Source organism: Cuculus canorus, chromosome 3 (genome assembly GCF_017976375.1).
Source record: "Cuculus canorus isolate bCucCan1 chromosome 3, bCucCan1.pri, whole genome shotgun sequence".
NCBI lineage: Eukaryota > Metazoa > Chordata > Aves > Cuculiformes > Cuculidae > Cuculus > Cuculus canorus.
The window spans coordinates 51021101-51048674 of NC_071403.1; the positions used below are offsets into that span (position 1 = coordinate 51021101).

Sequence of the window (27574 nt, forward strand, 5' to 3'; positions counted from 1 at the left end):
ATGATTCTGTTTGTTTTAAATACAGATCTGAGGGAAGCAATGAGACTGAAACTTCTGCACCTTCAGACTAGATTTTACCATGCTTTAACAACAATATGCCGATGCCGAAGAACTGGACGTCTGCTATTAAAGCTGCATAATGAAGTTGACAGAAGAGCGAAGTCCTGGAATTTGTATGCTCCAGAAACCGCTTCACCTTTTTTGACAAGTCGATGTGTACAAGTCAAGAATTGGCAATTGCTTCAAGGAAATGTATCAGTGTTGGGAAAAAATGTTTTTAATCAGAGTGGGAAGGGTTTTTTCCCATCCTGGAAATATTTTGGTGTGGCAGTGATGGAGAACTACGAGCTCAATACAGAACGTATTAAAAAGCATTGGAATGTATTATCAAGATCTTACTCGGTTGTACCAGCTGGTAAAATTATTCCAAAACACAGTAACCAGACAGTTAAGAGGCCACCGAAGGCACCAAGGACCAAGCAACCATCCAGAACTAACCAACCACTACTGTCAGACATGGAGGTAATGTATAAAATTTACAGTCTTCATGACATCAAGGGAACTTGATCAATTTAATTTAGATTCAGATTTTTTTTTTTTAGATTAGCATTGTAATGAAATTTACATGTTTATTTGGCAAGGAGAATTTCATTATTTACTCTAGTGTTGGAGCTCTGCAAACAAAAACAAGGTTGGTAGAAACTGCCATGTCTGGTATTTTGAAAACGAAATGGAGATTTACTAGTCATGTTTAAACAAAAGTGGAGGGAACATAAGTGGTTATTAAAGATGAAAGACTAAATCCAATAAAAATAATTGTAAGTAGTATGCTCAAATCATATTTATCATTGAGAAACAGTCTAGCTTTCAGAATAATTTAACTTTCTGTAGCTATCTTTGCTTGTCTAGTTCTGCCCAGTTTTAAAGCTTTAATCAAGCAGAAGTCAAGCTGAAAGTAAATAGTATAACGTTTATATTCGGATTAAGTTTCAGATGGGAAACTGAGGTACAGATGTAGCCTTTGTTACTTGAGGAAGATTATTCCATGTGTAGAAATAGCACCTTGACTAGTCTCCTGACTACTAGGTCTAGAGAGTAACTGCAGCAGTAAAGTCTTTTGGATAAAATGAAATATGATTAAGTGGAACAGTGCGTATTTGTGGCTCTTTATCCTTAAGGCAGTTCTTTGCAAGCCACAATAGTAGCCACAGCAAACCTCAAGCATCATTGAATATAAGATCCCAAAGGAAAATTCTGGTGTTAGAAGTGTCGATGTTCTCCTCAAGTTCCAGAGTACTATTAATAAAATAGTGTTATATATAAGACTGAAACAAGTATTGTGCTTTCAGAAATAGCTTCCACATTGCAAAATATGTCTGTTACATGATCTACTAAATGTGAGCACAAAAATCAAAGGTTTAATGCTTGCCTTCTTGTTATCTAAGCTTCTATTTAATATTTTGTTTAAGGAAGAGTATGCTCTAATGTAACAGGAAGATTCCATTAGGAGACAGTTTAGTTCCCACGTGGATTTTCCTGTTTCTTTGAAAAAAGTGAAGAATATTAGTCCTGGAAGACCATGTAATGTTTCAAGCTTGTCGTTCATGCTGTGACATTACATTCAGAGGGTGCTTCTTTTTGTTGCTGGGTGAATTGGGCTGAAATTTTTTTTAGATTATAGAGGCTTTTAAATGGCAGCTTAGAATGCAAACAGTCTCTTTGTTTGATGTTTTCATATATATATATATATGTGTGTGTGTGTGCAAGTAATATGCACTGCTGTTTTCCCTTTCTTCCATTGTGAAGAAATGGAGAAAATCCTGCCTGATATACTGAAATAATATGCTTTCTGAGGAAGCTTTTCACATGGCAAAATGCTGAGCCAGAAATCACATAAACACAGACCCAACAGAAACATTTGCTGTTTTTGAATAAGCCCCTGTGGTTTTGCCAGATATGTTGCCCCATCTACAGGGGGGCATCACCTTGGCTGCAGGCTAACAGTATTTTGCAATAAGCCTTTATTTTATCTGTGTTTGTATTTCCTTATAGCTACCTAAAAATAACTTAAAGATGTCCTGATTTCTGCAAGGTAACTAATAGAAGTAATACAAATGGCGAATCCTTGAGGTTTTTTACACTGTGATTTTATTTTTCTCTAAATCCTGGTGTCACAAAAAAGCTTGCCTTCCTGTGTGTGTGGAGGTTACTAGGAGCCCTCCAGTAACTCAGGCAGTATTGCTAGGGCAGTTACCTTCGGGCAAGCTGCTGTGTCTTCTGGGTCTGCCCTTTGAGACACCAGCTCTGGGGCCACTGCTAAGGTTCTCGGTTATATGGTCTCCAAGGATCTCTTGTGTTTTCTGCCTGGGAGGGGCTGGCGGTTGGCACCTCTGTTTTGCAGAATAGTCCATGAATTTGATACTTCCCACCACGCCCTAGCACGGGCCTTCATGTGTTCCATACAGGCAGAGCTGCTGAGCACCGGCAATGATAAATGGTTGTAAGACCAATTTTTCAGGAAAGATGGGGGAGTTGTTTGAAAGCAGTTAGCTGGTTTAGTCAGTCTTTCAGTGAGCAGTACCACTACTCAGTTTAGCTAACCTCTGATATATGGTCTGATGTTGTGACAAGCCTCTGACCTAGTTTTTAGTGCTATAACCATATAGTCTAGAAAAAGCTTAAAAGTGAAGTAAAGGCATAGTATGTACTATTCTTCAGATAAATACTGATTCCTTTTGGTGAACTGAGGTTTTAAGTTCAATTTACAGGTTTCCTTTCTTAAATAAATACATATACTTAAAAGTGGAAGGGATGGCCTAAGGAGAATTATGGTTCCACAACCCTGTGCAGTTGTTGGGGGCAGAATCTGGAAAATGAGTTGTTGAAGTACTTGGGATGGCTGTTTCTAAGGATGGCTGTTGTGGTGTTCTGAATGGAATCTCAATGAAGTCCCAGCTGTAGGCAGAAAGGAGGAAGCAGGAGAGTGAATTGCTGGAGTTCCTTTCTAGCACCTGCATAGATCTTGAATTCTGTTTTTTTAAAAAAAAATTTGCAGGTGAAAGTGACATAGCAGAAAGCACAGGATGAATGTTGATCAGCCCGTTAGCCTGTCTGTTTTAGGATTAGCTGAGTCACTTTATAATTAGAGTTTAGACTTTTTGGGTGTATCTCCACCAACTATCAGTGGATCTTAGACATCTAGAATGACTGTGGACACATATATTTTAGGCGTCTTGATCTCATTACACCCAATTCAAATCTTCCCCATAAAACAAGATTTTAGTAGGAGTTTAAATGGAACACTACACTTCAAACAAACAAACAAACAAACAGTTGCATATCCAAAGTGCTCTTTCAGGCATGTAGACTTGGCAGAAAACTTCTGCTTCTAACTAAATGTGAAGTTTTTATTTGAAACTAATATTGCGTCAGTAAGACAGAAAGTCAGTCCTGTGGTACATCTGCCTTGAAATGGACAACAGGCCGAGTAGTAAACTATAGGAAGTGTAGAGCAGGATAGAAATTTTCAGATATGCTAGCTAGAAGGTAAAAGTTTGCTCCCCTAACTCTTAACAGAGTAGTGTCATGACAGAGCATCTGTAATTATACTAACCAGAGTTTTCTGGAAGAATCTGAACTATATAATTTGCATTTGCCATTTAGAGATTGATAATGTATTTGTACAGATGCAATTGTGATAATGCAGCTTTTCAGAGGTACTGCAGCCTTATAGCATGGTTGTGGAAACATACCTACAAAATTGCTCACTGAATATTGAAGTTACTTTTAAAGTTTATCTTCTGTTAGTCACCACTGAATTAAGGTAGTGTGTAAGCACAGCTTGGAAATGATAACAGAAGGTTAACATTAAAAAACAAAAGAAGGTTTAAACGCGTGGCTGTGATTCGAATGGGCCCCCCAAGGAGCAGAACACCTTTTTAAAGCTTGCTGTTTCATAGTGTGTAAGTGCTGTGAGACTATCATTTGGATTTTAAGTTGAAGTGTATTGTGGGTATAAATGATTGCAGATGAGTACAGTTCTTTTGTTCGTTTGTTGTTAGTTACATCCTCATTTGTATTAGTTACAAAAAGCTGGGAAGTGACTGATCCGCAATACGACACATTGCTTTCTGGATATCTTCCATTACATTGTACTGAAAAACTTTATCAGGGGACATACATGGTATAATAACAAAGAAATCCACTTAAAATGAGTAGTAGAATTTGTGACTTGTTTGATTAATCAAAAAAAGGTTCACTTAGATGACTTTCTGATTTCTTTGCCACGCATGAGTCAGTCTCTTTGCAAGTCAATATCATTTTTCCAGATTTTTTTTCAGTATGGCATTTTAGTTATTTACTGTTGGGAAATATTAAGTCACACTCTGGTCATTGTATGCTGCTTGACTGTGGTCTCAGTTGAGACCATATTATTAGTGCAAGATTCAGTTCTGAGGGGCACAGTAGATCTGCAGCATTTACAACTGGCCCAGAAGATCTCCGACTTCTTGTGCTGCAGTGCTGTGCTGGAGCGGCTCATAGCCTGGGGATTAACTGGGCAGTGAGCTTCATCCTTGGAAGAACATGCTGTTTGTGGTTGGAGCTTCTGCTTCATAAGCAGTGTGGGAAAGTTGAACTCCATTTATCTTAAAATAGAGACCTTAAAGGTGATGTTGTGGGTGTCTTGCTTTTGATTTTGATGATTATCCGAGTGTGTCATAAGCTATAGGATGGGAGCGAGTGTAGCTCTGCTGTTAAAGCTTTTGATGGGCGTTCAGGGAAGGAGGGGTTGTTTTGTGGCTCTGTCACAAAGTGTTTCGGACTTAGTGAAAATTAGTCATGTCACCTGGTTTGATCTTAGACTGATTTGCTTTCCCACTTAACAGGGAGCAAGTAATCTCATGAATATGTTTGTATACCAGGTGGACAGCATGATAATGATATCATAGAAGAGAGTGAATAAATGAAAAATACAACTCTCATGATAAATTTGAGGCAAACAGTTGTCTTATGAACATCTTGCTTCAGCCTTTCCCTAACTCAAATCTTTATTCCTTTGACACAGAATCTGATGCAGTGCACAGCCTTTGCAACAGCAGATGAATATCATCTTGGTAATCTGTGTCATGACCTGACTTCACATGGATATGTTGAAATAACAAGTTTGCCTAGAGGTAGATTTTTGAAACATGTTAAAAGCAATGTTATACCTTGAGAAATGAAATATGGGTGAGGTATATAATTTTTATAATTCATTTATACTTATTCTGGTAATACCCTGGGTTATATACTGCCTATAAAAGTACTGCTTTGCTTAAAAATTCCATTTGCTTAAAAAAAACCCACACTTAAACCTTTCAGAATAGCAATATGAGCAGCATTTGCTGTTACCCTGCAGTAATTTTTTCCCAGAATTACAATTACACCAAAAGAATTGAAAAGTTAGATACATGCAGGGAAAACAAATTTGGAGATTTTCTGATACAAAGATTTTCTATACAAATACCCTAACTGACAATAATTCTGAAAATTTTCTTTATTTTACTTAATCTTTCAGTAACGTAACACCATAATGCTTCAGGTGTCAAAAAAATGTCATTTGAAGTGTTGCATCTTCTTTCCATATCCATACTTCTGTTCATGTAAAGTCACTGAGGGCTGAAGAGGAACTGAGGGTTGGAGAGGAAGGCATGCATGAGAGAATCTTGCTGACTAAGCAAAATGAAAAAGATATACCCATAAATTCTTAGCTCTAGAAAAGAGAATGCAGTTGATACTTTTTTTTTTTTTTTATTGTGCCAAATATATCCTAGCAAGTGTTGAATGCTTCACTTAGGCTTCAGCAAAATAATTGATTCTGGATTCCATACAAAGTATCTCTGAAAACTAGGGAAAGTATGGCTTCAAAATAGCTGAAGTATACTATGAGAGAAAAACAAATGGAGCTTTTTATAGCCGAAGGAACCTTATGCCCTACAACAGCTGTGATTTTCAGGCGGTGGCAGTAGAATGCTTCTTTTTTTTAACTTGAATGAACAGATTATACGAACTAAGAGAATGACGGATAGTGTTATGGGCATTTCGGTAGAGGTTGTCAAATATCTGGCTGCGACTCAAACGCTTAATAATCAAAGTGCAATTATACTCCAGTAGTCTAAAAGCACAAGGTTTAAAAACACAAGATTGACTGATGATCAGTTTGCTTAGAAAGATAAACATGGAACGACAAGGTGCTGTAGAGTATAGGGTTCGTGTTCACATGTAGTTTCTTTGTATTAAAACAAGACACTGGTTTCGCAGCTTTGGGATAGAACTTTGTACAATCCCTAGCATGACTGTGAGTTCTTGTAAGGCAAATGTTGCTGTTGCTGGTATTTTACCTTGGGAGTATGGGTTTTACCAGTTCTTTCATTTCTCCATGGTGTGTATTTGACTCCTCACAACAGATACTCAGTTTACCAGAAGTTTGGAGGAAGTAATGAAGAAAGGATGTTGGATTGTGCCAGCAGATCTGATGTGTTGTGGTGCTTGGCTTGTGTGTGTAGCAGCAGTTGGTTACCAACTCAAACATTCGGTCTTGGAAAACTGAAAAATATTAGCATGTAGAAATATAAATCAGCAACAAGTGTGTGTATTTATTGCTTTGTAGTGATCCTCCTAAGCATTATTCTTGGTTTTGCCCTCTTTAAAAACATATTTAGAGGCAGATCCTGTACCTCCACTTACGCAGTGGACCAGTTGTGTATGTTTTGGCTGGCGTGGATCAGTAGAGTTAACAGTGATATTTGAAAAGGCAATTGTAGGCAATTTTTTTCTTCCACGATGAACTCAGACTTCACACCCAAAACTTCCTCTAGAATCAGGATCACAAGTGAAAGAAAAACCTTTAAAGAGTTCATACAGACCAACTGTGTGGTCTCAGTTCAGGTATTGGCAAAAGTATCGCTGATATTTAGTCATCTCTCTTTGTCATCTTAGTCTACCTGGCATCTGTGGCTTAAGTAGTATAGCAGAGTGGAATTCAGACACAGATTGAATTTGATGACTTCTCACTTGACTTGTGATCCTTTTGCAAAGTGATTGAACTTCTTAAGGCTTAGGTGCTAGGCCCTGCAAATTCATTTTTGCAGTCTTACTTCAGAGGTGAGGGTTGGGTTGCTATCCTAGCTTTGACTAGTTCTGCAGCAAATTGAATCATGCTAGAAAGTAACCTTTTTTTTTTGTCAAAACTGTATCAAGACTTCTAAAACTTTGTGTACATTAGTGAGTAGTACAGTGGAGCAAACCTGTAGGGGAAAAAACCCCGAAACTTTAAGAACCCAGAATCCACCTTTTGTAAGTTTTGGGGCATTCCGCTTACACCACCTCAAGCCTGGTCCTTTGTAACAAATGCCAGTTAGCAGTTGGAGTGCCACAGGTGCATTTTTGTAGCTCCTCTTTCATTTTAATTTAATGCAAAAAGAATCCAGTTTGCTCACTCTGACACTGTTCTGCAGTGCACATCAGAAGCATACTACATAAGGGTGGCTGGAAGATCTGTTTCAAAAGCATGCTTCTGATCCAAAGGAGAAGGCAGATTTACCTTCCTGGGGATATGCTCTATCAAGTTTCTGAATATCAAAGCAAAGTCAGCAAAATTTGAGTGCCGATTAGTCCCTTGCTGTATAGAAAAGAGAAAGATCTGGGCAAGCAAATTTTCATAGTAATTTCTCTGCAACTGTAAGCAAACTTCCATAGTTCACTCATGTTATGTGTCCACTTTTGTATTTTGTTTCTAGATATTTACTATGCCCTGCATCAGTTTTCCCTTAAGTGTTTGGTTCTTCAAAATTGTTAAATTTCATTTACTAATTATTCCAGTGAAAATCAGCATAGCTTGGAGTCTGTCTAGAGTGTGACATTTCAGAGAAGCAGTGTAGTTTGGTGTTGTAGTTGCTTCCTGGCAAGCATTTCTCTCAGAAAAATAAAATATGGGACTCGTTGCCATGTTAGCATGTAATGTTTAAACTGCAATTATAATCTTATAGCTTCATATTTAGAAATTTGAATTAATTTTCAATTTTTTCATTTACTTCAAAACAGATGCTGCAAATGTTTTAGTGATCGGCACTGAGAAATCTGCGAAAGATGATGATTCCGGCATGATTTTTTTCTTCAGGTAAGTTATAAATCACACTCAAAACATGATTTTATTCACAATGTTACTTAAAGGTGTGAACATAGTGGTGCAGCTTGCTGAGTCGTTGCATCATATTGCTTCATGAGACTCAAGGAATAACTCTGATCAGAATGATTAAAGAAAAAAATCAGAATTACTTAAGTGATTAAAAAATAACTTTTCTTAAGTTGTTTCATGAAACTATAGTTAAAAAGCAACTATTATGTAGTTTTTGTGCAGATAGTATTAAGTTTCTTGGTTCACAGTGACAGAAATTGCTACTGTATAATTTGAATATTGCATTTAAAACAGTGTAATTACACCCCAGTTTTTACTTGAATTCACAGGGAAGGCGCTGTTGTGTTTTGGAATGTGGAAGAGAGAAGTGTAAGTAAATCAAAACTGTTTGTTAAAGCATTATAAGCAGATGTTTTGTCAGTCTCACAAAGCCCAGCATGCTTGAGGTTTGTTTGGGAGCTTGGATCTTTCCATGAAGAAAAAGGGCTGATCCTACAAATGAGTCTAGATGCTTGCCTGCTGCTGCCCTCAATTTGTGTGCATTGCTGATACATCACCTTTGAAACTTGATTTTCTGCACAAAATGAGCAAATGTATGTGTAACATACAAAGCAGATAACATTTTCTATGTAAGGTCAAAAATCTGAAACCTTAATCTAGTGAAATCGATCCAAGAATTTTCTTTTTGTTTTTACATTTGGAAGAAGTAGATCACACAAATCAGTCTGTAAATTGTTGTTTCAAAGGTACTAATGTAACAGAAAATGTATTAGAAGAAAAGAATCATTCTAGAGCCATTTAAGTTAAAACTATTCAAAATTTACATTTGGATAACTTTGAAAGAGACAAAATTCATAAGCAACCCTTTAATACCGTTTTGTGTTTCTACTAGTTAGGAATTTTCCTGAAGGATGATGTTTATTGGTTAGTATAATTGTTAAAATATGTTGATATTGAAATGACATACCCCTTACGGTAATGTGGTGCCCTTTGACTATGCCATAGGTAGATCTATTTTTTTTATTTATGTAATTTTTTAAAACATATTGATTTTTATTACTGTGGTTAAATAAAACTGGATTATAGATACAAGGAGGAAGAAGTATTGGCCTTATATGTATGCAGAGTATGTGAAATTAAACGGTGTATTATAGAGATGATACTAGGATGCACAGAAGTTCACAGGAGGATTTTCATTAAGGCAAATGAAAACACAGAGCAGTTGTTTCCAGACATGGAACAATTTCTGGATTTGGGTTCAATTTTCTGTTTCAAACCCGAAATGTTCCTGATTTCATGTCTGTTTTGGGGGATTTCAGTATATCAGCTGGCCTAGAAAAAGATACTAGTTCTCTCTTCAAACCATGCCTGTAGCACACTTAGGGTGCTATGGCAGTAACTGTGCTACGGATCCGTAGATATTACTGAAGATGAGCTGACTACCTTATGTTGATTTTTATGACCTGGGCACCTTTACCCACTGGAGTACTCTGAAAAAAATCTCATTTTGTTGTTCATGCTTGAGTATCTTTGAAAATCTGATACCACGTTTTTCTTGTCAGTACTGGTAAGTGGTAACTGGTAGTTGGTCCCTCGCTAGCTTTATTTATAAAAGAAGAGGAAAGATTTCTTTCTGCTTATTGAAATCATAGTCAAACTTTTAACTTCCAGACAACTTGTTCAAATAGAGAGGTTTTTTTATGCACACATTTTAATGACCCGAAACAAAAACAACAAAAAAGCCCCTGGTCTATAGAACAGAAACTGAAAGTAATTCAGTAAAACGGAATGTAGAGAGTCACTGTGAATAGACAAAATTATCTTTTAATAGTAGTCCAGAATGACTGTTAGGAGAAGAAAAACCATTTTAAACTAACGGACACCTAACATAAGACGTAAAAATTCAGATGATCGTAAACAGAAATTTAAAATGTAAAATACTGTTTGAAATACCTGAGTGGGGGGTTGTGCAACAGATTCCAAACCAGAAATAGCAAGGGCAAAAACCAAAACTAGCTTTGAGATGGAGTGTCATCTGGGTTTTCTAAAGGAAACTGTGTGATGTGATTGTCTGTAATAGCAAGAGATTGCATTTAGTGAATCCAGAATGTCTCTTCTCATTAAATGTTCTGTGTCACAGGTACTCCCTTCTATAAATTTAGGCTGGGCCTGGAAGAAACTCACATCAGTCAGTGGAAGTCTTTTTACTCTAAATAGATAAAAGAAAACTGCCACTGAAATATAATTTCTCATTATCCAGAGCAATGGAAGAACTTTGGAAGTATGCATATTACACATGCATAAGACACATGAGTTTCACAGAACCAGTTATGGTTTGTAAAGCTGTGTTAAATCTTGCCCTGCACTGGCCCTGGGAAGGCTGAGCTGGGTGTAGTTCTTGAAGGGATTGTTAGTCTATTAACAGCATAATTATTGCTGTATTAGTAATGACTTTACAAAGCCAGCTAGAGCACCTAGATCCAAGTGAGCACGTTATTGAAGTCTGTCATGCTACATTATGAAACAAGCAGTTTCAGCTGTGAGGTTGGGGTATTTTTTAGTGAAGAATTTTATCATGTCTTACATAGTATCACCCTAACTCTTTAAAGCAATAAAGCAAAGGAACACTGCAAAAAGAATCCCTCTTGCAGGTTATCCAACAGATATTTTTAGAGTAGCTAACCTGGAGAATGTGTTTCATTGTTATGGTTTAACCCAGCAGGCAGCTAAACACCACATGACTTTTCGTTCACCCCCAAGTGGGAGAGGGGAGAGAATGGAGGAAAAGGTAACACTCCTGCTTTGAGGTAAAGACAGTTTAAGGACAGAAAATGAAGACAAACATTAATAATAATAGGAAGCAAGTGATGCACAGTGCAATTGCTCGCTACCTGCTGACTGATGCCCAGACCGTCTCCAAGCAGTGGTTGCTGTTCGCAGCCAGCTTCCTCCAGTTTTTATTCAGCATAATGTCATATGGTGTGGAATATCCCTTTGGTCATTTGGGGTCAGCTGTCCCAACTGCGTCACCTCCCAGCTTCTTGTGCACCTCCAGCCTTCTCGCTGGTGGGACGGTGTGAGAAGTTTAGAAGTCCTTGACTTAGTGTAAGCACTGCTCAGCAATAGCTAAACCATCAGTGTGTTATCCATGTTATTCTCATCTTAAATCCAAAACACAGCAGTATACCAGCTGCTAAGGAGAAAATTAACCCTATCCTAGCCAAAATGAGGACATTCATGAGCAACTTACTAGCAGACAGTTTTGCACTAGAAGATCAACCATGACTCTTATCTGTTGATTTTGAAGGCGGCGTTTTAAGACGTTTTAAGACTTTTTAAGACGTTTTAAGACTTAATAGACGATTCATCTCTTTAAAGAATTTAGGCATCAAAAGTATATTGTTGGCGTTTTTTTATTGGTTGTTGTGTAGCTAAATGCCTTTTAAAAACTTGTAGGTGAGTGCTGGTTTTGGTTCAGAATTTGTTCCAATTGCAGAACAATTTTTATGAGGAGACCCTTGTAGCACGTAGAAAGGAACAACGATGAGGGATCCTAAGTCAGATGTCAGAAGAGAAAGTTTTGTGAGAGACAGGGGCTCTTTCTTCCTGCATCAGGTTTTAGTGTACTTGAGAATGAAATGACAATTGGGTTACTTCTGCAAGTAAAATTTTGCATTTAACTGTTGGCAGGATTGAATATGGCCAGCTGAAACCATTTTTACAGACGTCTCTAGTGGTAACGGTTTTCTATCAATACACCCCAGCCTCTGGTAGCTAAAACAAAACTATTGATTTTAGCAGCAAAGTAGTAATTTTGGCAGAAACAGGCACCTGATGTACTTGTCCTAAAGATTCATTCCCACACTCTAGCAAATCTTGTACAGCTCAGTGTACTACTGAATACGTCCACATTCTCTTTACTGCTGCTGTGGTGAATCGTTACCCTGTTTTATATAAGCAGACAGGAAATGACACTTTAGTCTTCACAGATTCCTTGCAGTTGTTCATAGCCATAAACTCTTCCACACAGCTACAGATAACTTCAAAGTAAACTGTGTTATCACTTGTTTCAAATAAAAAATTACTTGGCACACCAATTCATTGCTGTTTGCGTAACTTCAGCATGAAGGTTGCATTCATCAATGCTAGGTCTTTTAGAGTGATAGTATAATGCATGGTTAACAGTTTCTGCGTGTGCATTTGTCTTTTTCTTAGATGAAGAATATAATGCGAGTGCTAGAGCAGCATGAAATTCAGCCATATGAAGTTGCACTGGTCCATTGGGAGAATGAGGAGATGAACTATAGAATAGGAGAGTAAGTATCTTCAGGGACTCTTGATATAAAAGCTAATAGATGTCTAAAACAAATTCAGGCAAAAGCAGCTAGTAAAAATACACTCATTTGAAAAAGAGTAAAGAAGAGTAAAGAAAGGAGAAAATAGTGAATCTAAAATGGCAAATTTTGCTGAACTGCTAAATTTGCAAGTGATTGTCTTTGTGACTTGGCTATGCACTAGATTTTATAGATTTTGAAGCTCTGTATCCACACAGTTGAACATGTTCTTCATCAATCCCAGACAGAAACTGTGTACCTCATAGAAAAAAAAATATTCATTATTAAGATAAATCTCACTTTAAAGAGGAATTTTTCCATAAGATTTCCTTAGTGCCCTCTAGGTTCTTCTGTAATTCTTCATGTACCTCCCAGGAAAGATAGAACTTGAATATTGTGGAACAATAACCTTGGCAAATCGCCTTGTCTTGTTAAATAATGTTTTTCATCATGGAGAGTAAATTGCTACAGAAGTATTTCTCAGTGTAAATTAGTATAAAAATAACCAGTAATTTTCCAGTAGAACCAAAACTCAACTCTTAGACAGTGTTAGACTATAACACTCGGAGCAGAGCTAATGCGGTTGAACTTATTGAAGGTAACCTGATAAGAGGATAGGTTTTTGGTTTGGGGGTGAGGAGCGTCCTTGCCATTTGAAAACTTGTACTGTCCAGTTGTGTAATTTGTGATTCCTCACATATTCCATTGTGTTGGTGCAAGTTTTGTAGTGAAATTGACACGATAAATTGAATGACTTTGCTGCTGGCCCCTTCTGCAATAGAAGTTTCAGAGCAAGTGACATAGTAGCAAGGTGGGAGTGATGTAGATAAAAGTGGCAGAAGAAAACAGAAAGATAGTACAGGAGACTGAGCAGGAGAGAGGCCAGCATCCTGCTTACTCTGAATTATCTGTGTGTATATAGTAATGCTGCAGTTTGATTTCAACCTAGAAAATTTGGTCATAATATTAGTCTCAGACTGAGGAACTAATTTTCAGGTATTTTATTTGGTTATTGTCAGGTTGGACAGAAATAAAATGCAAGGATGAGGGTGATATCTGTACAGGTATGGCATGCTTTTTATAAATAACGAACCAAACTTCCTTGCATTGTTGACTGTTCTCTAAATGTGCCTTTGCTGATGGCTTAGTCAATGAAGATGCCTCAATCCTGTTTTAACAGAGGTCAGTCAAAGCTTCATAAAGGAGAAATTGTGTTAAATTCTGAGCTGGATAGTGACGAAGTTGTTCTGCAGAAATTTGCCTTTTCAAATGCCCTTTGCCTCTCTGGTAAGTTTATATTGTTTGTGATAGCAGCCTATGCTTCGGGTTTTGTGAAGTGTTATTATAAGAGGGACTTGTACAGTGACAGGTTAGAGAAGCTCGGTGTCTGTTTTAGGAAGACTGTGTGAAGACTTACTGTGTTTCAGTGGTAGCATTCATTTTCAAAGCATTTACTTTGTTTTCTGTAAATGGGAATTACCTCATTAAATGTAAATTGTCTTAAAGATGAACAAAGCACATTAAGAAGCCTACTTTGCAAAAGATGCACAGTCTACTTAGCATTCTGTTCCCCACCCATCAGAACGATTCTACCACAGCAGCCAGTGTAGAGTTCCCTATTAGAAACCTGTCAGTAACCTTAGGTAATTCATCCTGACATTGTTTCCTCTAACAGAAAAAAGCTAGATTCCCAGCTGAGGAGGTGTACTGCTGTCAGAGGTGTGGACCAGAGTCACAGATAATGTTTTCCAGGCTTATTAGCCATGGCTGCGTGCCAGATGTGGTACCTTCATAAGGAGGCAGTGAGAGGCACTATGTAGAAGTCAGGCTCAGCAGTGGTGCTGCTGTTTGAGGAAACACACCTCTCTGCCACTTCAGACCTCAGATGGGTAGGGAATGGGAGTAGAAGCTAGCAGCGGTAAGGCTGGCCTCAAAAAGGCCTCTAAAGGAATTCTGGTCTGTCTATCTCTACTGCTTCTAGGGTAATTTACAGGAATCTTGTAGTATTTGGGGAAGTGCACCTTTAAACAGAAGAAACATCAAGAAACAGAATGCATGTTTCTGAAGTGATACACTGTTTGATCAAGGAGTGCAGCATAACTAAATGGTTCTCGACTGTTGAAGGAAGAGCTGTTGAATAAAAAAGCCTTTAGTTCTCTATAGCTTTCCTATTTATAAACCTACTGCATGGAAGATAGTGACTTGAATAATGGAGCAAGCGATTTACTCCCAGGAGATAATAGGTACTAATTCATGCTAGAGACGCTGCACATCCTAAAGGAAAACAGTTCAATGATGTTCATTAAAAAGAAAGGATTCAAATCTAGTCCAAGTCAAATTTATGACACAGCAGAAACCAGCCCCTGTCAAATAATCAGTAATAGTTTAAATGCCTGCTGGCTTTTTTTCAGGGGCTAAATTAAATGTCATTTAAGTCACTGACTTGAATTAAGTCTCTATATTCAAAATAACGAGTGTGAGAAATCGGATTTACTATCAATGGCCTGACTAGGTGATAGTATTGATTATTACCACAGAAGAGTTCACTTTGACAATTGGATCTTCCCTGATTAATTTTTCTGAGTGAATAGGGTTAATTTTTGATCTGTTACTAATTCACTCTTGTCTGGGAATCTGTGGACTAAAGAACAAAGGGCTGAGTTATATCATCTCCCTGTAGAAACATCTTTGCAGGCTCAGGCTGAGCCGTAGTAGAATTTGTGCTGCCATTGCCTGTGCTGAACAGCTTCCACAGAAGTTATATCATCAGTGAACAGTATATTCACCTAAAAATAAAATGGGAAATGGCCTAAGTTTTAATTTAGCTTCAACAAGTGTAGGTGGTGTGTCTGTGCAAGCTAACAACTCTCCATGGTTTGAGCATGCTGCATCAAATACTGGGCAAATGGAGAATGAGAGTTCTGCAGGACACTAGAAATGCAGTGGAGATTCTTGAGTAGCGCCACACAAAATCAGCATAACTCCTGCACATCTTACTATCGCCAACCTCCTTGGAATGTAGTTTGCAAAGGCTTTGTACCTACGGTAGTGCACTTAAACACCACTGCTAAGCTGAAGCAAAAACTCTCCAGAACCTGAACTGATCGTTTGGAGAAGAAAGCTGCGCTCAAAGTGGTTCTGCATGCAGAGCTGTGTCAGTACCCTGCCCAGATTGGCCTGTAGATGTAGCAATGTTGATTGTATAATACTAACAGTAACTTGCTGCAAGTAACGATTGTGTGTATCAATGTGTCTTGAAGCAGCATGTTGGCAGATTTAAAGTTATGATTACTTGGAAGCATGTCTACATCTCAGCGTTTTGCTTTGTCACCTCTGTGTTGCAGTAAAGCTGGCTATTTGGGAGTCATTATTGGATAACTTTGTGGAATCTATCCAGTCGATTCCTGAGGTGAGGTCTTGTTTATACCTCTCCCCTCCTTTTCTCTTGTACCTTGTAAAAGATCAGTCCAGATAGAGCTGAGGATGTGGAAAAAGCAATTGAATGCTCAACATATTTGATGATAAAGCCATCAACATAGAGAACCTGGAGCACCTGCAAAGTGGTGGAACAAGGGATCAGTCTTTAAAGGGTTGGGAGTGGGCTTCTGTGTTGGAATAATGTTTCCTATGTTGGGCCGCTGTCACCTGCCGCTTTTGAATATATTTGTGTAACAGGACAAGCAGCATTTAAAAACCTGGCCACAGTGTTTGGCAGCTTGGGCTGAAACTAATGTGCTTTAACTTGAATATAATTAAGAGTTTGTGAGAATTACTTAAACCACAGTTTTCTATGAGACATGAAGTACAAAGCCCATATAATGTCACATATAAAGATTAAATTCTTAGGGTTCAAATGAGAAAACGTAATTTATTTATTTTTTTAATACAGGAAATAAATGTTAATACATTGTTGTAAAGAAAAAGTCTGTAAAAAGACTGAGTTGTGACAAGGTAAAAGAACACTGTCATGACTTAAAAATAACAATAGTAGGAATTAAAACCAAATGATCTTTTGTTCAGGAAATCATTCATAGAAAATGTTCTGGGAATTTGCATTGATACTGGTGGTGTTCTCAGTGATCTATTGAAAATCCTGGATAAACAGTTGCAAGGCAATGCTCTTACAAAGCTAGATAAGCAGGGCAGTAAGTAAACAAAACTCAAGTGCTAGTAAGTGTGATCTGCATTCAGATTTTAACTTGTCTACGTACTTCAGGCTGTAGAACTCCAGACTTCTTAACTCCTAGTACACGCTACTTGGATCAAGCAGTGAAAAACTCTTTACTTTGCAGATATTGAAGTCGGGACGGAAGGTGAAACTGTCTCATGCAGATGTAATGCAGAAGATCGGAGAACTCTTCGCATTAAGGTAACTTTTTGGTTACACCCAAGACACTGTATTAAACTAAGTTATGCATGATACAAAGACCAGAATATACATTAAACACACTGGGGTGTGGCGGGGGGAATTCCTCCAGCCTTCTTTTGGCTGGAGACTGTGTGTGTTCTTACATTAGTCAGAGGACCCACTGGCATCTCAACTACGGACGGACATTAAGCAGCATATTGTACATAGACAGGTTTAATGCTCTTTTCCCTCCCTGGGTCCAGCAACACACGTCTTGGAACTGGCAATTATGGTAGATACTAGGGTATGCAAAGGATAACAAAAGAAAGCACAGGGATAGGTAGAACCCTTGAATACAGCCTAGAGTTAGTAAAACTTTTCTGAGATTTCTGTTCTTCCCTTGACTTACTCAGAAACTGCTGCTATATTGTTGAAAACTTAATAGGGGTTTTCCCTCTCCAGTGAAATTTGGCCATTGGGAATACAGATCACTACACACTCTTCTACAAAAAAAAATGCTCAACACCAGTGAATAAATAGGTAAATTTAAAAAGCAATTCCTATTTTAAACATTGGACTTTATATCTCTTCTTGAAGGACTGTTCAAAAATGCACAATGATGTTCTAAACGTCCAAAGACGTATGCGAGCAGTAGGCTGAGCATGGGAGATTGTAGCTCTTAGCCTTTATAATGCTGAGACAACAGCCTGGTTCTGAAAGGTGTGCTCTGTTTGCGTAGCCAGCATGCAGTATCAGTCACACTTAGGAGTTCTGAGTTATAAACAAGCTGTTAAGTAACTTTAATTCCATATATTGCTTCAGTGAGCTACTAGTTTTGTGAAGGACTTCAATATCTTCTTTGCAGATATCAGAAGTTAAGGAAGGTGATGAGTTGAGGAGGCAGCATTGCCATAAGGCAAAAGTCATTTATGCTCAAAACTGTTAGTACATTATTCTTCATAAAAGTTTCAGGAGATGTGACCAATTTTAATCAATCACTACAATTGTATTTTTATTATGAGATTCTTCTCACATTTTACTTAAAATTACAGGAAAATGTTCCCTTTTTTTTTAACTGCTTTGTAAATTTTTGCTTTTATATTCACCAAAAGGAAATCTGAACTACTGTAGTACCCATTCTTTTTAGACACCGTATAAATCTAAGTTCGGACCTGCTAATAACACCTGACTTCTACTGGGACAGAGAAAAACTGGAAGAGCTTTATGACAAGACTTGCCAGTTTCTCAACATCAATCGCAGAGTTAAGGTAGGTGTCTTACTGCTAGGAGAATTTTTCACATTCAGTTCAGCCGTCTTTGGCTCACCAGGGTTACAGGCTGCTCCGTGAAGGTCTGTTTTGATTGTAGAAACTGAATAAAGAGCAATAGGTTTCTATACGCTGCCTCCTTTTCCACGTGTTCATAACCCATTCACATCTTTAACCAAACCTGCCTCCCAGGAAATGGATTGCATTATTTCCTGAGCTACTGAGTAAGGTTTTAGATAGCTACAGGAAGAGAAGAATTAATTCTTGTTCTGAAACGTGTGCAAGAGAAATTCAACTGAGATGTGAAGCAGTCTTCTTACTGACATGATCAGTCAGTCAGGTCGGTTCATTGAAGGGCAACATAATGCTTACTGCTGAACCAGAATAAGTAGTACAAAAACTACCTCTTTGGAGGTACAGCAACCTTAAATATTTCCTTACTTACTCTTGAGACATTGCAGTAAAATGGGTCTTCTTTTGCTCATAGCTGTTTTCACGAGTAGGTATCACCTGGAAGCAGTTTAATACCTGCAGATGCAGGTGTCTAAATATCCATTATTTTTGTGAACCTATTGAAATAAGACTCATTTATTTTGAGATTTGTTGCTTGCAGATGTTGCCTTACAGAACATTATGTTCTATTCTTTTGCACAAGTGTTAACCCCTTTCTAGTTCTGTTCAGTGAGCCCTTCTGTGGATTGTGTTCCGTTAGTGATCTCATTCCACTTGCAGAATCCAGATTTGCCATAGATTTGGAATCTTTTGCAGGTAATGAATGAAAAGCTTCAGCACTGCATGGAGCTGACAGATCTAATGCGAAATCACCTGAATGAAAAGCACGCTTTACGTCTCGAGTGGATGATAGTAATACTCATCACCATAGAGGTTGGTGGGTTTTTTTTCTATCACACTGAAAGTGTAATGACAAGTGCGATGTATATACTTCATAATTTGAGAATCAGGATTATTTTATTAATGTAATGTGCTGTACAAGGAGATTAGTCTTCAGTTCTTTGCAAGTAACTTGAATTGTAGCAATAGGGGATTTCTCAGATTATGTCATTTGCAGCATAAGATGTTCTAAGGGTTATTAAGTCAAATTATAATTCTTATCAATATGTTTGCTATTCCTCAGGTTCTCTTTGAACTTGCAAGGGTAATTTTCTGATGACAGAAGAAACTCAGGAAGAGGAAAACTGACAAAAAAAAGACTATATGGCCCAGAAAATTCGTGTCTATCATACGCTTCTGGAAAATAGTGGAAATGTCTTTCTTGATAAATATGTACATCTTCTACGCAAATAAAAAAAAAAATATAAATCGGTCTCTGAACATTATTCCCAACTGCCATACTGGTGCTGTTAGAGAGGTCTTATTCTATAAGTGGGGCAATGTAAAGCTGAGATACTAATTATTCATTTGTAGTGAGCAAGTTTGGATGTACGCAGGACTGATGCAGGAAGATATCTTTGTCCCTGAATAAGCGAGGACAGAAGGATGGATCTCTTCTACACTAACTGTATGAATCTGGTGGAGGACCCTGCTGTCTTGTCCCCAACGCTGAGTGCCCTTAACTACTTCATGCATTTCTAACCAATGATGAAATTTTCCCTCATTTTTCCCAGCTCCTTCTTGGATAGTCATGACACTGTCTCAAGCTTTGAAACAGCACTACTATTTATCTTCCTCAAGCTACCTGCCATGATCTTAATATACCTGGCAGGTATAGTTAATGTCATGCTCTGCCCCATCACAAAAAGGGTATTTATGTAGTTGTATAGGAATACTCAGAAGGCACGTTTTGAATACATCAAACACATACATGGGAAAGAGAATAGAACCGGGCAGACCTAGGGAAAATCTCTTGACTACAAACCCATTCTTTTGCCATCAATTATGCTACCAGTGCCGCAAGAGCCTCTTAAGAAGCAGCAGCTCCTCTTCAGAGTAGGCATTCTCCACAGAACAGGTCGTACGTGGAGGTCTTGTTTCTGGAACAGTTCAACTACCACTGCTTTGAACTACTGAAAAGGTCTGAACCATTGGCCCCACTCAGGGAAGTGAATCAGTCAGCAGAATAGTCTGGTGACTAAGTCACCTCAGCACCAATCTCCTGACTTAGACAGGGTTATTATAGAAATAGTATATTAGATCCTTTATGCAGTTAAAAAAGTTGCCAAGCACCACTTAATTCCAGTAACAGAGAGTTAGGTTACATTTTAATTGTAATTTTTCTATCAAACATTTTTCACCCCTTCAGACAAATAGGTTTTTTTCCTCATTGGAGTATAATATGCTCAAGAACATATGTTCCCATTCATCTCACATTTAATGTTTCAGTATTACAGCTAAACTGCTAACAATGTAAATTGCCTGGCCAACTGCATCTACCAAGAAAAGAGGTTTGAAACAAGTAATTTTGAGCCAAATACTTCGATGCTCTTCAAAGTATTAAGTGTCTATAAGTGTCTAGGCTTGATTATCTCAAGTGTTCTGTCTTGGGACTGTATTTAAGAGTTACCAAGCCAAACACGTCAAAACAAGAAGTACAGCTACTTTAGAAACTTTAAATCAGTTCACATTGGCATGTAAAATCATATCCTTAGAATCACACTCTTCTTCCTGTCATGCCACCAGCCCCACTGCTGTCATTCAAGCATTTGCAGCTCTAGTTAAGCCTTAACTGCACATTAGAACATTGTATCCATATTTTTCACAAGGTACCCAGTGGCAGCTACTTCAAAGTATGAGGGGGTTTTGTTCAAACAACTAATCGTACAATCTCTTAGGAAGTGAGATTACTCTCACTATATTACACAGAGAGAATCAAGACCCAGCTGGGAAGTTGAGCGTGTCAAGAAACTAACTTGAGTTTTCACAGCAGGATATAAACAAAGAGCAGAGCCCTCCTGCAAACAGATGGCGCTTATGAAACTCTCCCCGTCTGCAGTGTTGGTTTCTGCTTGAACCTGGAGGTCTCATGGAGACCCTGTGCAAGTGTATGCATGGTATGACCAGGAGGAAGTTTTACAGCAGAGGCAAGACAAGACTTAAGTTCCAGGAGCAACACAAAACTGTCTTAGCTGTTATAGGCCTGACTTTCATCTGCTCATCCACCACACACCTTCATAGTGTATAACTGAAAAGAACCATCTTTCCTACATGGTTTGCACAATTTTGAGTCTTCACCAAAATGGGTTCAATCTAACCAGCAGCAGTCACCTGAGGGGAAGAAAAATAAATATGCAATAGCAACAAATACAGAATATACAAGGAAAAGCAGAGAAGAATCCTGGTCTATCCAGAGCTCTAAAATTTTAACATTTTTTTAACAAAATAGACTCGATGGCAAAATTCTGTTCATATGGAACCTTGTTAGAGCATCCTTTCTAGGGATCCCCACTGTGCAGACTGCTTCTATCTGTGTTTTCCATCAGATGAGGAAAAGAACAACTTACAGATGATTTTCTTTGGCAGATAAGCTAGAAAGTTGTCAGATGACTAGCTATTTGTAAAGTAGCAAAGAATGCTTAGACTTGGGACTCCTGACTTCCAGTCCCATTTTTGTGCTGGCTACAGAGCCAGTCCCTGTTCTCAGTCATGTTGTTCAGCACACCGGCCCTGCTGGCTGGCTGAGCAACTGCATATACATGACACTTCACCGCAAAGAATCTTATTTGTCTCCGCCAAAATAAGGTGTCTTCAGCGCAGCCAGCACATAGGAGCTTCTACGAGGAGGATAATTCTTGCCAACTTCAAAAACCTGCGTGAAACAAAAATACAAGAACACTAAAGCATGTAAGAAAAAGTCTCTTCTTCCCCATCCTACCTTAGTCCTAGGAACTGAACAAGTTTTGGCTCAGAAGTTTTGTAGGGGGTGAGGGGAAGCCAGACTCTTGTGCCCACCTAAACTGCCTTGTTTATTTACTGATAGCTAAGTTGCCTTGTAAAGGAACCTACCAGACATGATGGCAAGACACAGATGCATATTCCCAATAGTGAGATAATGGTTGTGGTGAGCCTTCTCCACCAATTTATGGGCCCTTCATGTGCAGACCAATTTAGCAATTGCAAAAGGCATCAGTGTGCTGAGCTTGCCAGATTACTTTTCTCAATCACTTCCCCTGAACACTCAAGATACTGTAATGAAAGCCTATGGGCTGGAAACTACTGATCTGCGATGCACTACCTTCCTTCACTGGGTGGCATTTCACATCTGCCAGGAGTCTCGTTATCCCTGTCCATAGACAGGTTTACAATACTAGCGTGACAACTACCAAACAAAATGCAGAGTCTGATGTACTTGGATATAGTAAGTGATATGCACAGGGTTTAAAAACCAAAAGTACTGCCCAAAACACTTGTCTTCGGGAGGGAAAAAGCTTAACTCTGTCTTAACTATGTAGGAGGGATAAAGAGTGCCTTGAAGTGCATATAGCCTCAGCTGAGAAAAAGATTTTTAAGAGGCTGTAAATTTTACAAGAGCAGGAAAGCCAAGATCTTTGTTGGCCTTAGGAAATTATTTTTATTGTACACTGTAAGAGGTAGCCTGTTTCTCCCGATTCCTACCAACTGCCTGCCCAGTGACATACTTCTTGACATCACCTTTGTATTACACATGAAACTCGGGTAGCTCAATCTCAGAAAACTAAACAACTCCAACGCTTTGGGAACAGAGTAAGAGTTGGACAGACCTAGTCACACCAGGTAAACAGAACAAAAAAAATCCCCTCTCCTCACACAGCTATCATAAAAACCACTCCCATTTGTGATTCTTTAAACAAACTTTATTAAAACAAACTTAAGCAAAGACAAGTGGTTTTTTCTTTCACTCATTTTGAGCTGTTGAAGGCATCACAGCTACAGCTAGTATCACCAGTTCTCTCTGTTAGTGCTCCATCATTTGCCTGTCTATGTCCATCCTCAAGCTCCAGCCACTCAAGAAATAAGTTTTCCAAACTGGTGAAATGGTGACTAAACAATGGTGACTGCCAGTTACTATTCCCCCCACAAATACTTTTTAACACTTTGCTAACTAAGCATCTCATGGGTTTAAAGTCACCCTTTATACAATACTATATAGTATCACCGCTATCTCACTTAAAGCATCTTTCTCTACAGAACACCTCAGCTGCATGGGCTTTCAAAATGCACTCACTACATGGATAGCTTGAATCCTTTTTTTCCCAAGGAAAACAAAACATGCAAGTACATAAATTACTGTAACTTCATAGTCATGTCCCACTAAGAATGTCACTCCAGTCAAGAATGCATAGTCACATTTTGAACTTCTCGAGTTAAAAGCAGGCAGGTCCAATGTAACCGGTTAATCTGGGACTGAGGCAAAGCCAGAAAGTAGAGAACTGATCTGCACTGCAGAAGTTGTGTTGCTTTGGTGACACCACCCAGTCCTGATGGAGATGAGACTCATAACAAGAAAAATTCTATATATACAGTTAAACCATTTCTTTACATGATATACGTTGTACTAGAAAAAGGATATTATTATTTTATTCTACTCCACCTCCATCTAAATCGCAGCTACTCACTAGCTGTTGATAAATCTTCATTCACTAAGTGTAGAAACAATTCCTAATTAATGTATTGATACCAGAAAACAGCTTAGCCCACAGAATGACAAAGACATATTTCTTCATTGTTTCACCTTATACAGCAGACGCAAAAAGTGGGTTACACACTGTAGTGCTCCTTCACCTCTAGGACAGCTGGACCTACTCAGAACAAAAATGTGAAAGCTCTGATATGCTGGGGGCTGTACCCCAACAGCCTCCCCGTGCAAACAAAGCCAAAGCAAGAAAAAGTGGAGCCATTCCACAACTGCTGCTGTACCTGTGGGTCACGGTTTCTGTGGGGTTCACTTCTATGTGCTATGTACTTCCAATGCTCTGTGAAAGACGAGTGCGATTTGGACTAAGTGCATGAAAAATTCTAATAAGTAGGAGGATATCCCTGTATGGAAAGGTTGGAGACTATCAGAGGTACAATATTTACTCATCTAGAGAGAAGCTACTGCAGCTGTCATGCTCCCCACTAAGCCTTCTCACAACATAAATCAGAAGTGGAAGTGCTAGAAATGGCAGCTGTGCTAATAAAACAGATTTGCAGCATTGACAAAAACTCATGTTTTACTACAGTATTATCAGTGCGAAAGTGGTGCCCCGTACCTTTTTTGGTTCCCACCAATTGCCCAGGACACATGCTTCCAGTTCCTCATGGCTTTGGCAGAGCCAGCAACAGTCCTGTGGGAGCAGTCAGCACTGTCACAGGGAACAGTGAGCAAAGAGGTCTTTGGCACAGTGAATCGGCTCTCTGATTTTTCAAAAATGCTAAGAAGTTTGAAAACTCACTGAAAATCTTCACAGTCTGAGCCTGATTAACATCACTAGAGTTGTTAAGGTTTGGGCTATAACAATAAATATCTACTATTCCATTCCAAACTTGAACTGAACTCTACCAAGAAGAAACACTAGCAGGACTTGGGTCTGCCTGGATCAACTTCCTCCCACTGCTCAAGTGAATTTTTACTCAGATTAGCAGACACCTTTGTCATCCTATTAACACTTAAATTATCAGCAGCATGCTCATTTACAATGCAAAATGTGATATTACCAGACAAGACTCTGCCTTTAATCTGAGTATGTGCAGACCAAAGCAGAACTAAAAACCTAGGGACTGATCCTATCACCAACACAACTATGAATGCTCTCAGGTGTGTAGCGATATCTGAATCGGTCTGAATGGTCCTTCCAAAAGTCCTAAAACTACGAAAGCACTCCTTAACAAAACATATAAAAACCAAAAGCCTCATTAAGTGGTATTACTGTGCAAGGATAAATTTTAATTACAATTTCACCTGCATGGATTGTAACTATGTTAAAAAAAAAATCAAAACAACAACTAAAATTTAAGATTCACATCTTAAGTCAGGCATCCAAAATGCAACAGATGAACTGTTTATTGCTCTCCGCAACACAGATGACATGTTTCAGGTGTAAGCATTGAAGGTGAGAAGTTCAGCAGCACTAAACTCAACACAGAAATCTTTCTACAGATTTCAACGGTCCTTGAATCAGATGGGACACTGTTAAATTAAGAATTGCATTATTGCTGGATTTAAGTATTGCAGTCCAAACAAAGGTGCTTTAAAAGCTGTATTATGAGCTATTAATTAAAAAAACTCACATAATTAATTTTTCTCCAGTTTCAGAGATAGCTCAGAGGAGAATCCCACATAAACGCTGACACAGAAGCATCACTCAAATACAACAGAAGAAAAAAAAACATTCTGACAGATATCTGCCAGAAACACAATGGTTTTCCTAAGTAGCCCACTCAATTTAATTAAAAACTATATCACTTCCACCATCTTCCATCACAATGGACAAAACACCCCCTACTAAGCAACTTAAGTTCAGATGTTCATCTACTCTTTATTTTGTATTTAGTATGCAGAGCTGAAATGGAAGTGAAATGTATAAGGAAAAAAAATGCCAATGTCTTGGTTAAATACACTCTATAAACTTTTGCCATGCGCTCACAGAGCAGAATTACATGTCTCTTGTAGTTCAGCACAACACAGGTAGCCAGCATGGGTCCTGAAGATGCAGTTCTGTTCAGCTGCTTTCTTCAAAATACTGCAACAACAGTGAACAGGCTACTAGTTTTCAGCTCCACTAAAATTAAAAATAAGTTGTTGGGCTTTGAGGTTGTTTTTTTTAAGGACTTAACTAGTTAGTTTTCAAGTGCAGCTTAATTTGGATAAATAATATTCACGAGCTATACAATGCAAGCAGATTCCAGTTGTGTCTATCAAGACATTAGCTTCAGCGGGCAACAGCAGAGTTGGACTAAGGTAGAACTAGTCTAGTCCTCCATCAATTTAGATCCTGTATAAATAACAGTAGCCTGGGATGACTGCAGTCATCTGTTGATCTACAAACCAGACAAGACTCCTCCCCTCTCTCTCTCAGCACACTTGCTGTCAAGACACTAGATTAGAAGAGTTCAGGTCTTTTTCCTAGAGCCTTATTTAATGACTGTGGAAACATCATCCCAGCTACAGCTAGACCCCTACAAGCTTGCTTAAATAAGTACCTCAAAAGAGGTAATAATCTGGACCTAATTCAAATCACTGTCATTGCGGTATATGCTGTTCCTAAGGAACAACAGAAATATGAGCTTGCAACATATTTTTTACATAAAACAGAAATATGCTTTCTTGCTGCTTAACAACAGCAGGAGGAGGCCCTTACGGCAAGGGGTGCAAACGAACCCTCTAACTACTACTAGCCAAGTATCTTCTTAAAAGGTTTTCAATAACATAGTTTTTTTTCTGAAAATGTCTGCACCACTGCTCCAGTTAGTGGATGCACCTTACCATATGGCACAAATCTGGACCATGCCCAGACCGATTCTACAGCCTTGAGAAATTTCACTTAAACCCAGCACAGGGCTCACCCTTCCATTTCTTCAGGGACTTCCCAGCCCCTGCCGAAGACAGCCTCCCTGCACCGCACTAACAACTCTGAGTTAGTAACTTTTGCAAGACCAAAAATTTTTTTCATGTTATCACAGTGTCCACTGGTGCATTCATTTGTGAAGCTTTATAACCACCCATGAATTCTATAGCACAACTTAGACTTGGATAAAACAAGGCCTGGCTACAGCCACCTTTCCTCTGCGCTTCACCGCACTGAAATATGCCACTGTGCAAAGCTGCAGGTTTAATTTTTATGGAAGACTCCTATGTATCCTCCTTCAAAAGCTAAATGAAAAATGTCCAGTTCAAACAACTTGTCCGCCTAAACCAACAAAAAGCAAACCCAAGCTTTCCACGTTTGTACTCTATATCACTCCTTTTGATAATTGAACTTGTCACCTCTCATCTGAGTTTCGCCAAAGCCAAGGCAGGGGAGATTCGCACCGTCCAGCCCTCCGAAGACCGACGCCAGCAGGGTCGGGTCCCGCAGCCTCCCCTTCCTAGAGCACAGACCTCCTAACACCGGGAAAGAAGCCAGGGAGACGCCGGCTAGGACACTAGCCCACAGCATTCATGACAGAGAGCTCTGGGACACCGCGCCCCACGCCCCCTCCCTGCTCCCGCAGCCTCCGGTTTGTCCCTCATCGCCGGTGGCTCGGCGGGGAGAGGAAGGACGCACCCGCGCCCAATGGTTCTCCCCAGCGGCGGAGGACCCGAGGCAGGACCAGAGTGCCGCCCGGCAGGAGCCCCCCGGTGCCCGCCGGCATCGATCGGCCTCTGCCGCCGCAGCGAGGCGCCGAGAAGGCGGCGGCAGCGGCGGGCGCAGCGCCGCCCCGTCCCCGCACCAAGCCCGGCCCGGCCCGTTATTCCAGGCGGCGAAGGGGGGCATGGGGGGGAGGGCAGCTGCACCGTCTCCACGCCCGGGAGTTTTAAAGCAGCAGTACGCCT

The 27574-nt window shown here is 39.1% G+C and overlaps 1 protein-coding gene across 1 annotated transcript; it reads left to right on the top strand.

The window, feature by feature from the left end:
• On the top strand, positions 1 to 27044 carry RMND1 (required for meiotic nuclear division 1 homolog). Its single transcript, XM_009564313.2, has 11 exons — positions 1 to 522; positions 5066 to 5174; positions 8083 to 8158; positions 8506 to 8545; positions 12392 to 12492; positions 13691 to 13797; positions 15855 to 15919; positions 16803 to 16879; positions 18006 to 18126; positions 18895 to 19011; positions 19262 to 27044. Exons 1-11 carry the CDS (start codon positions 1 to 3, stop codon positions 19292 to 19294), a joined length of 1368 nt encoding a protein of 455 aa, XP_009562608.2. The 3' UTR covers positions 19295 to 27044.
• The last annotated feature ends 530 nt before the right edge of the window (positions 27045 to 27574 follow it).